We start from the raw sequence: 12,100 nt of genomic DNA, 5'->3' as shown, positions 1-12,100 counted from the left end.
GCCTTTCTACGTCCTAAGCAACAGCAGAAGGCTCCATGGACCTTTCATTAAGAAAATCCACTCAAAATTTAGAATGCTATGTCCATAACAGCTCCATTTCATTCTACAATGAGGCACAGCCTAGAATGCTATGTCCATAACAGCTCCATTTCATTCTACAATGAGGCACAGCCTAGAATGCTATGTCCATAACAGCTCCATTTCATTCTACAATGAGGCACAGCCTAGAATGCTATGTCCATAACAGCTCCATTTCATTCTACAATGAGGCACAGCCTAGAATGCTATGTCCATAACAGCTCCATTTCGTTCTACAGTGAGGCACAGCCTTAGTTATCTATTGAATTTAATCTAAATTGAAATCAAACAAATTCCACTTGGAGGACTTAACTAGTTTTATTGCATAGTTGCCCTTGATGCCCTATCATTAGATTGCTTCATTTATATAACTTCCTAGTAAGAGCAAAGCAAATAATTCTCCCTGGATTAAAATTAAAATTAAGCAAATAATTCTCCCTACCTTCTCAGACATAAAATTATATTTTCTCATGTAAAATTGTATACCTAATTCAGGATAGAGACAGAGATATAGATATCCAGCTATCAGTTTTACTTTTTTTTTTTTTAACTAATTTGTTTTTCACTTGTTTCATAATTTCTGTAATGTGGGTCAGTGTTCTGCATCCTGGATAAAGTTATGTTGAACAAAAATAGTATCTTGAAATACTATAACAGACTCCTTATATAGTAAGGTACACTTAATTTTAGACTGTGATACAATCAACTAATCTTATAATTACTTTTATTACAACAAAAATTAACAAATGGCAAGGGTAAAGAGTGCAATCGTAGATGATGAGGTGTCATTGAATGCTTATGGCCGGATCTGCTAGCATAATGCAGTCTGCACTAACACTGAAAAATCCTTTTGAAAAGCATTCCCATTACATTATTAGAAATAAATTAACTTAGACACTTAAGCCTGAGATTTTATGTGTGATCTGTGACCTTGATGTGTGACCTTGAGTAAGTCACTAAACCTGTCTGGACTGTTCGTTTCCCATCTTTTAAGATCCCTTGTGGTGCTATGACTTGGGGTAAAGTTAGCCAATAAAATAAAAGATTATTTACTGCTTTTTTGTGCTTCTTTTACTCTTTTCTGTAAACTGTGATGACTAAACTCAAGCCAGGATCCCTTAAAGCCTCCTCAGAATTGCATAATTTTGTATACTTCCCATTACATGGGTCTGTTTTTTCTCATGTTAGTTTTCTCTAAGGAATGTGGATTTTGGATACCCAACAGAAGTATTTACACTGCAGGCCTGCTTGAGAGTGGAAAAACATTGTTGGATTCCCTTCCTACTCTACCTTCCCCCTCCCCAAATTTCTTAGAGGTACAATAGGAAGAAGCAATTTTATTGCACTTAGTTTTTCCAACCGAGTGAATGGACAGTTAGCTTGGAGAGCTCTGCTTATGGTCCTGAGGTCCCCTTGGGCTTTGTTGTGAATAAATAATGGCAATGTTTATAGATTTCAAAAAGATCCAAGGAGCACAAAACTGCACTGCTTTCAAATTATTTCAAGAATGAGTTCTGGGTGAATGGACTTTCAGGGTGAATAATGGGTTAGTCAGGGAAGCAGGAGTAAGACATGCTGAATCTTTGATTTGGAGCTTGGAAGCACTGAGAGGCACGGAACTGGCCCAAACTGGAATGACTTGAGCATAACCTTGAAAAGTCTGAGATGGGATCAGTAAGAAAGAGTCCATATGAGGACAAGATCATCTAGACTTAGAACACAGAGAGGGGTGAGAAGTATTCACTCAGAAGTTGCTTTTTAAGGCTTCTGAAAATTCTGCATGTATTTACATTTTATAAAGTTCTGAGTTTCTATCTGCTCATGGTTTTATGGTATGAAAATTATTCTGTTAGATCTATTTATATAGTATGTCAACACTTTGTCTGTTATATACTTTCTGAATATAATCCCAATTTTATTTTTTGCCTTTGAGAGTTATGGTATTTTTTACTAACATAATTATAATTGTATGTGTTAGTATTTGTAAGTATTTTCCGTTTTGGTCTGTGACTTTGCTGCTATGTTTAGAAAATCCTTCCCACTTCTCTAAAATCATATAAATCTTTTACTTTATCATCTCCTACCACATTTTTTTTAATACATTTAAATGTTCAAACTGCTTTGTAGGCATTTGGTGTATGATGTTAGATGATGAAGATTAACAAATTGTCCCAATTACGTTTATTAAATAAATAGTTCTGATCTTTTCCCCATGAATTTGAAAGGTCATCTATATTATATACCAAATTCTTATATATCTTTGTGGTCCCTTATCTGTCTTGCTGCATCATTGCTTGCTTTATAATCATTCTGTTCCCCTGTATGGAAAGTTCTCTGCAAAGGTAAATTTTTATTACCTATTATTTTTAATCAAATTTTGTTGGTGCTTCCCACAAGCATATTACTTATTTCAGATAATCCTTAGAGTATTTTGATGTGTATATTTTAAAATCTATTCATGTGTAAAATACTCAGTTAAAACCACTTATATTATTAGTTCTGACTTGAGATAGCAACATTTAAAAGAAAAATCAAATGAAAACAAGCTTAACCATATTCAGTTTTCTTTGCTAATCTGAAAGCCCTTATTAATGAGTTTATTATTTTACTTATATGGTTTACTTCCAGCAAAAATATGCACAAATGGCCCTAAACGTTTCTCTCCAAATTAAACAATTTACCCCTTTCTGATAACCAAAATGTGTAATAGTGCGGATCTGGTAGACGATTTCATGCAGCTGCTTTTGCAAAGCAATTATGTCACCAGTGTACTTATTTACAGGCAATTACATACCACTGATAGCTTCATCCTGTTGTGTTCTTCTGACATTTCTGGTAGAATGAGGAGGCAGCTATTTTACCTGACACAGTTTGAGAGGTACAAAGAATATCTCTACACAAAAAACACCTCCCTGTCTGATGCCTTCTCTTTTTATGTGTGTTATATTCCCTTCCTCTAGCAGAGCCCATTGATTTCTAATTACTTAGTATGAAGGAATGTACCATACAGCCATACTAAAGAATGTATCATACCAGTTTTCTCCCGAGAAAATAGGAAGGGATAAGAAGACAGTGAAAGTAGACAGGAGGAACAAAACTCTAAATTCATCTACTTCATCCTTTTGCCTGGCGGTAAAACAGGTTCAAGTTGTGCTTAAATTCCACAATCACCTATATCAACTTTGCACAAAACTTTCATTAGAGTTTGCATTTTTATCCCTTACTATTCTAAAATCAGGTATTTTCCTTTTCAGCTTTTGATGGGAATGTAAAATTTTCAAGTTTCCCTGGAGAAAGTGTCATGAGTGAACTGTAAACTAAAAACTAGTTCTCTTATCTTTGGATATGAAATAATTGTTATTCTTTTCCTTTTCAGTTTCTTCTTTGTGGCATATGTGGAATATTGTGCGCCAAAAAAAAATCTGGACTTGTCGTAAGTTTTTGCCTTGTTTGTATTGTGCATTGAAGTGTTTGAAATGTAAGAATTCAAAAAGGGAAATGATGACTAGCCAACTTTCATATCCTGAATGTTACTCATTTAGGATAAAAAGAAGACTGACAAATAAATCCTGGCTTTTTTCTTTTCAAAGAAAACCATCAAGATTATTATAGACTATGACAAAAGAAAGGAGAAGCTTTGATATACTCTTTAAATACATGAATCTGCAACCCTTAATGACCGCTGTGATGGCAGTCTCCACTTTTCGTTTATAGATTCCCAGACACTCACAAGAATCCTTCATTGAGCTGAAAAAGACAGAGCTTGAGTTCATGGGAAATTTAACTGTTTAGATATGGAACTGGGCCTAAAGATTACTAGCCTTGACTGTGAAGTTAATTTTGCAAAGCAGCAAAACAGCTGTGTTGTTATAGTTGTAGTTAATTCCCAAAGTTTTTTTATTTTATTTTATTTTATGACTGTGAATGCAAATGTAAGCGTTCTCAGAAGTTTTATGGTACTGCTGTGGGTTTTGGGGGTTGTGGAATACACTCCCAGTTCACTCTGATATTGGCTGGAGGAGGATTTCTGTGTGCTGCAGTGTGGATTCCCTACTGTCTTTCATGACATTTTTTGAGAGTTAGAAAGTAGGAAAAAGCATGTTTATTTTTTTGAGGACAATAGGAAATATCACAGACCTTTATAAGTTGGCAAAATATATTGTACATGGACCCTAGAAAGTGGTCTTTGAGACTGAAAAAAGGAGAAGGGGACCAGGATACCAGGGAAGGGGAAGTATTGCAGTCATTTGTTCAACTCCTTTTTCTAATCACAGTTTTCTTTGTGAGAATACCTATTGCGACAAAAAGGGTGAAGCCCCCATTGCTTTAGATATGTGAGATGTAATTTTAAAAAATTACATTAAGGGAAACCTTTGGATAAAAATTTTTTTGGAGGCTTGTAATTTGCATTTGTGATTCTCCCATCACTCTTTACTATGGTTTGCTTTCTTTCTACGCTTTTCCTCTAGCAAAACTCTTCATGGCTATATAGTAACAATTTCTTGGAACATGGATGAAAGAAAAGGAAAGGAATAAAGGAGAGAAGGAACAAAAGAAGGAAAGAAGGAAAGAAAGGGGGAGGGAGGGAGGGGAAGTAATGAAAAGGGAGGGAGAGGAGAGGGAGAAAGGAGGAAGGGCGAGGGGTGGGCCGGGGAGGGGAGACATCTAAGTCAGTCTGGGCTGCTGTAACAAGGTACCATAGACTGGGTGGCTTACAAACAACAGAAATTTATTTCTCACAGTTCTGGAGGCTGGAAGTCCCAGATCAGGGTGCCAGCATAGTTGGATTCTAATAAGACTCTCTTCTGGGTTGCAAATTTCTGGCTGTGTTCTCACGTGGCAAAAGAGGGAAGCGGGCTCTCTAGAATCTCTTTTTTTTTTTTTTTTTTTTTTTTTTGCTTTACGCGGACCTCTCACTGTTGTGGCCTCGCCTGTTGCGGAGCACAGGCTCCAGACGCGCAGGCTCAGCGGCCATGGCTCACGGGCCCAGCCGCTCCACGGCATGTGGGATCTTCCCGGACCGGGACACGAACCCGTGTCCGCTGCATCGGCAGGAGGACTCTCAACCACTGCGCCACCAGGGAAGCCCTCTAGAATCTCTTATAAAAACAGGGACCCCGTTCATGAGGGCTCCACTCTCATGACCTAATTATCTCCCAAAGGTTCTGCCTCCAGATACTATAATATTGGGGATTAGGCTTCAAATATGAATTTTGGAGGGACACAAACATTCAGTTCATAGAAGAAGGGAAGGGAAGGGATTTTTTTAAAGGCCACTAGCGTCTTTTCTGTTTTCCTAATTCTCTTATAAGTTATAAAAAAAAAATTATAAGATCTAAGCTTTTTAGAAACTACCATCCACTTTATCCTCCTGTACCATCTGAGGTTCCCATAGATGACATTAACTGTCTAAGATTCTCTACCCTTTAATAAAATTATGTGAAAATTTCTCCACTCCAAATAACTCTAAAGTCTAGAATCTCTAGTCTGGTAAGATTTAACAATAGTATATGGTTATAAACTTGGTACAGATTTTAACGTTTTAATTCCTGAGTGAGAATGTTCTGTCTGCACATGTTAATGAAGTGTCATGCCTTTAAGGAATTAATGGCAATAACATCAGGAGAGAGTGTTTTCCTGTAATAGTCTATTAAATTTGTTATTTATTTTATTAATTAACAGTAATTCATTATTTGAAGGCTAGAGTGTAATATCTTTCCATATTTTCTGGGAATGAGTAAACACCAAAATATATTTCCAAGAAACAGCATGTCATTTGAATATACTTTAGAAGGAAATATAACTGATTGATTCTGTTTGACATTGGGAGCTACAATTTCCCACTTGGGGTGATTCGTTGATTTGGTGATTGACATTCAATGCTATATTTCATCAACCATTAGAAGATTATACTCATCCATCACTGGGTTTTCAGTTTTGGTGGTAAGTACAGAAAGACAGACACAATCAGGAATGCTGAATTAAGTTAGAGAAAGAAAACAAACTACCTGTAGTTCATTCTGCCCATTGTTCTATTTCATACATCCATGGCCTTACCCTTTGCTGGGAACTACGTGCACTTAGCCTAGATGAACTGTTGTCAAGGAGGCCTTGTCTGAAACCCCTGGTTGGGCTACATTCCCCTGCTCCGTACTCCAAGGGCTACCTTTCATCCTTCTTTCTTAATATTTGCCATAATATGTTGGAACGTTGGATCTTCTCTCACACAAGGCTGCAGTGTTCTCAAGGGGAATAACTATGAGCTGTTCTTTTTTTTGTAATGACAACTGCTGCCTCACTCATGGCCTAACAGATGCTAGGTGCTCATTAAGTGTTTGCTAAAGTCAACTAACTGTCAACAGAAAATAATACCTAATAAAGTAAAATTAAATGCTAAAGTAAGTTATATAGCTGTTTTGCCCTGTGGACTTATGCCAAAGGAGATCAGTCAAGTCCAGGAATGCTTTCTGAGGAAGTTAGGACTAGATTTGTGTCAGTCTTCCATCTAGGGAACCAAGAAAGAAGCAAAATAATTTCCAGGAAATGAAAATATTATTGAAATGGGAATGAACAAGCTATACTGAGGGACAAGGGAGGTGAATAGAGTGGAGACAGTGTTCCAGAGAAAAATGGAAATAGGGTTGAATAATTAAATTAGTATCACACTATAAAGTATCATCAAAGCTCATGGGAGAATTTAGACTAGATACAAATACAGAATAAAATTATTAAAGCTATTGGAATATTAAATTAAATGTATTAAACATTTACTGCACAAAAGGCATTGTGTTGTGCTTGGTTCTGCCAGAGATCCTATGATATTTAGGTTGAATAAAAACCCCTAGCTCAAAAAAAAAAAAAAAAAAAAACCCTAGCTCTATTAACAGAGACCCAGATCAAGGGAAGAGTAGGATCAAAAGCAAAGCTACATCCTGCGTTTCTCCATAGCAGTCAACCAAACAGTGGTTTTGGACTATCTATTGTGTGGTGTCACAGAGTAACAAAAGATTTGTAACATAAAGCACTAGTTCATAGAGGGTCCCTAAACTATCTCTTGGGAAAATAGATACTAAAACAATAAAATTCTTATAAATGAAAAAAAAAAAGGAGTTAACTAAATTCCCTAAGCTCACACAGCTAGAGAAGTACGGGGAGGTTTGAAGCTCATTGGAACTAATGACATTTCAGGGAGAAGACATTTAAATATTGGGGGGCGGGGGTGGGAATTAACAGAGAAACCGTAATTTGAGTCAAAAAATCTGGATTCAATTCTTAAATTTGAGTGTTAACTGCTCATCATTCATTTTCCAAATGTATATCACTTCTCAGAGGATAGCTTGGTGGGTTAATTGAAATGCATAGTAGCACGCAATAGATATTAAATATTATTTAAATCTGAATCTACCTAGAAGATAAATTTTGCTTACTTCAGAGTTTTCATAAGATGTATCCCTGGCCTTTATATAGTCAACTATTAATTCCTGAAACACTGTGGTCTACTCCCTCTCCATTGAGTCAGAGTGCAGGGAATCTTGGTGAAAAGAGAGCCCCTGTCCTCTAAGAAGCACCAAAAGCACCTTCTCTTTATTGTAACTCAGCCATCCTTGACGTGCAGCAGGTCGGTGCAGTGTGTTCCAGTCAGCTTTAACTCCCCCTCTCTTTTTCGTATCAGATGATCCTCTTTTCTGCCTGCTGCATCTGTGGACTCATTGGGGGCATCTTGAATTTTCAGTTCCTTCGGGCAGTGACAAAGAAGACCTCTTCCCTCTATCCCCTGCATCTCGCGTCCATGTCTCTTGCGTGCATTGGGATCGGGGGCTGCACCCTCTCTTCGTGGCTCACTTGTCGACTAGCCAGCTATGAACAGAGGAGGATGTTCTCAGAGAGGGAGCATTCTCTGCATCACTCTCATGAAATGGCTGAGAAAGTGAGTTTTGTACCTCTGCCTCTCATTGCTGTCACATGAAGACTGCAGTCAAATCTAGGTGAATCAACTTGCAGCTTTAGATGAGAATTTGAGGAATTGGATTTTATAAATATTTGGCCCTATTGGACTAAGAATAGGAATTTTAAATTATTTTTTCCCTGTAATTCTGGGCACACCTATTTTTGACATAATTTTCTCTATCTATATAAAAACACAGCTCCTAAAATAGAACTAATAAAATATTGAATGTCTTATAAATATGGATTTTTAACGTATTGTACTGAGGAAAAACATAAACTAAAAACACTCTCAACTCAATAATATCAGTTTTAGAAATCCGATGGCTTCTCCTTTCTAACTCACCCCTTGTGCTTGTAAGTAGATGCATTTGATTATGTAAATTAGATTTTCACGCATAAAGGGGCCTTTTAATAAGGCAACAAAAAGCCCTGCCTATCAGTGCAGATATTACAATACACATAAAGCTTCATTTAATTCTCATCTAAGCTTCATGCATATTTGGGTAGCTTTGCCTGTATTTTAAATAATGTTCCTTGCATAATTGTTTCATGATACCCATTCAAACAAGAAGTTACATTTATTGCATCAAAGGACAAATGATATAGTGAGCTGTCTGTGTTTCTTCTACATTTTGCCCATATTTCTTAATTCAGCTCCTGCTACTGGATCTGTTAAGGAAAAGATAAAACATTTGTAAAATAAACTCACTAAGATAATGGCCACATCACATTTTACTTGATATCATGGAAATAAAATTGCGTAACAACAGAATAGAAGAAAGAGTAGCACAAGTTACAATTGCATACTTCTTTATAATGTGATTTTGAGAAAAAATATTCTGTAGTTTATGTGTTTCCCTTTCATATACAATTTATACACTCAAATAAGGAGAGTAGATGCTCTTAAATTGTTCCCAGAAAGCAATTTTAAACAGATCTACATGTATCCTTCAAAAAAAGAATTAATAGTCCAAATAGCAGGACTGGTAATATAAAGAAATGGATTGTTAAAAATAGGTTATCATTATATATTTGGATAATGGCTCTTTTGTGCTCTATTTTTATATTAGTATGATTTAGGTTTCTATGTCTATGCTTGTGCAATATTTATTGTATGATTGTTATATTTATATTAGAGATTGAGGGCTATTGAAATAACCGACTTGCCCAGCTGCCCGGTGGTGCCCCCGACACCAGAGTTACCTACAAGGTACGCTGATTTCTAGGGAGTTACCATGTTGTAATGTCACTGCAGGAAGCACTGCCTCTTCTATGAAGCCATGATGTCAGCAGATCAGTCTGGACTGATGCTGTGATATTGTTCCTCAAAGTATTGCTTTTGTGAGAACTACTTTGAGGACCTGATATAAACCAACATGGCAAAGTCTTGCAGCTTGAAAGTTGGTTGAGTATTTAAAATATTCAGCCTGCCTGTGAGCATCCAAACACATTTCTGCTTGGATGATTTGTGACTCCTTTATTCTCTGCTACATCATGATTCTGACTCGATATCATCATTCACAGACCAGAGTTTTGTTTTTAATAATACATGTGTCTGATAAAGGCAAACTTTGTATTGCTCTCATGCTAAAGCTGCATGAGTAGATAACTTAAGTTTGACACTAATACAGTAAAAATTCTGTATAAAAGCTTTCTTCTTATAAACCTATCTGATATGATACATTTCAAATTTATTTCCCATATTTTATACTTCTGAAAATAAATAGTCACCATTCTTGCTTTGGTTAAAAAATATAATAAGAAATACAGGGAGTCACACAGATATTATGGCCCAATTGCAGAAAGTATATCCACTTGCAAACAGTCACAGTTGGTCCTGCCCAAATTTAAAGTATAATCTTTTGCTAAATTGGACATGCCTATCTGCAAATAAACTGAAGATACTTGACCACTTAAAAACTAATTTTCACTGTTTTTTCCTACCAGTGATTTTTCTGTGTCCATATTAGGGTGACTTTAGTTAAGAAAATTCTTTCTTTTGGTAAGGTTTTTAAAAACTGGATTTTTTTCTTAATCCCACAATAAAAGTTTATACCTTAATTTTTTATGATTATTTTTAAGCTACTTTTTGAATGCAGAGTTATTTTAGGAGAAGTAAAGGCATCTATGAATCTTCTATAAATTCCTTAGAAAATTGTTTTTGTCCTACTAGAAGGAATAGAAATAGATGGATGAGTAAATTTTATTAAAGATCATTTTGGAGAGATCATTTCTATTTTTCTTGCCACCAGTAGTGAGTTTTTAAATGAACCTCAAATCAGGTATCTTATCAATAAACTTACCCTCAGCCGAATAACCCCAGTGTATTATCGGACCTAATTTCACAGTGTATATCTAGCAGAGACAGCCTCTCATTTATAGTGAACCATTGCCAGACCGTAGAGGCTGGCTATTGGCGCCCAAAGAACTTCTCCACTTTTTGTCAGAGCTTTTACCCTAAACTGGTATGAGATTTTAGGCCTTAGGTAATTCCTCAGCACCTTATTAGGGTAGGTATAGTGGATACCCACATACAACACTACCCTTATGGCCTGGAAGGGGCAAGGCACTTTGCATGGAGAGATGAGTCTTGATGTGAGAAGAGGAAGAGTCTTCTTTGCATGTTGTCTTCTTCCTCAGCATTTTCTTGACGGTAGCTCTACCCCGTGTTCTAAAAGACACCAAAGTTTTCAAAAGCAAAGTTCCAAAATCAGACCAATTCCTACCTTCCAGTCCCTCACTGATTCTCCTAAGCAACTTTCAAAACCACCAAATCCAAGAAGTAAGCATCTGTATTTTACTCCATCTCCTATATTGAGTTTTCAAAGAGAAGATACTAAAAATGAGGCATGTGATATCTTTTCATTTCTGAAATAAAGATTTGGAAGAATTTCTAAAGTTTACAGAAGCAAACACATTACTTTTTACTTTTAATTCACCCAAACAGAAAGTAGATATACCTGATAGGCTTAAGATCATTGAGAAAATAATTTATTTCAATTGGAGTCCTCGTTACAGCTCTTTTGCAAATAGGCTTGTTCAAGTGGGGAAAGATGTTTTCATCTATTTTTAGATAGTTTTGCCTAAATATTATTTATAATATGGTGCACTAACCATTATAAATGTGAATGGGCCTCACATGTCCTCATTACCTTTTATTGTGTAGGGAAGAGTTTAACGTTTAACAAAACATATGAATTCAAAGCATCTGAATTTTTCTTAAATTAACATATTTTCTAAAATTGCAAGTGAAACTTTTTATGTAAGTTCATTCTTGATATCGAAATTTCTGTTGCCTTCCCATGTAGTTTTCCTTATTAACTACTTAGTAATTGATCTCTTAAAAAACATGTTAAGAGCTTTTTTTCTAATTTTTATTTTTAAAATTTATTTTGTGTGTGGTTTTTTTTTAACACCTTTATTGGAGTATAATTGCTTTACAATGGTGTGTTAGTTTCAGCTTTTACAGTTTGTTTTTTACTGTATGAGTGAAGTGTCGTGAAAAGCAATCTGTCCTACTATGAATTATTAGTGATCTTCAGTTACAGATAGGCAATCCCCTGGCGGACATTTTTCAGTTCTTCACGAAAAGCCCACACATTTTTCTATAGAGCAAAGGTAACCCCTAGAATCTGTTGGCATTTTGCTGACATGCTCAACAGAGGAACCTATACATTGAAAAAGTTAAGTATTTAACCATCTTCTTTCTAGGTGAGGTGTTTCCAAAACAGAGTTGAGGGCCGAGAGGGGAGACTAAGGGGGCTGGGGAGAGATTGAACTGTTGCTGTGGGTAGAAGACTTTGGTCTAACGGACTGTCGCTTCAGTGTTTCATGGGTTCCAAGATTCCATGAAATTTCATTTCCTCAAATTCAGCAACAGCACTAATCCTTGTCCTTCCCCAAAAGTCAGCAAGTTTTTCAATGACTTGAAATTTCTGTTTTGTAAACCCATTAATCAAATTAATGCCTTACTCTGAAAGTGAATTTTAATTAATTCATGTTATTTTCCTAACAGGAAATGACAGACAACATGAGCAATGGAGGACCACAGCTGATATTTAATGGAAGAGTATAA

General features: G+C 36.0%; 1 protein-coding gene across 2 annotated transcripts in view; it reads left to right on the top strand.

Annotated features, from left to right (window-relative positions):
• TMEM196 (transmembrane protein 196) overlaps positions 1-12,100 on the top strand; it is a 52,032-nt gene extending 39,932 nt beyond the window's left edge. For both annotated transcript variants that reach the window (XM_060156146.1, XM_060156144.1), the window contains exons 2-4: positions 3,455-3,511; positions 7,751-8,005; positions 12,041-12,100. In XM_060156146.1, the coding sequence (XP_060012129.1) occupies positions 3,455-3,511; positions 7,751-8,005; positions 12,041-12,100 (372 nt within the window). The remainder of the gene's footprint in view (positions 1-3,454; positions 3,512-7,750; positions 8,006-12,040) is intronic.

The sequence above is a fragment of the Lagenorhynchus albirostris genome, chromosome 8, assembly GCF_949774975.1.
Source record: "Lagenorhynchus albirostris chromosome 8, mLagAlb1.1, whole genome shotgun sequence".
NCBI classification, from domain to species: domain Eukaryota; kingdom Metazoa; phylum Chordata; class Mammalia; order Artiodactyla; family Delphinidae; genus Lagenorhynchus; species Lagenorhynchus albirostris.
Note: the sequence above shows the minus strand (reverse complement) of the source record. Positions and strands in the feature narration are given on the sequence as shown.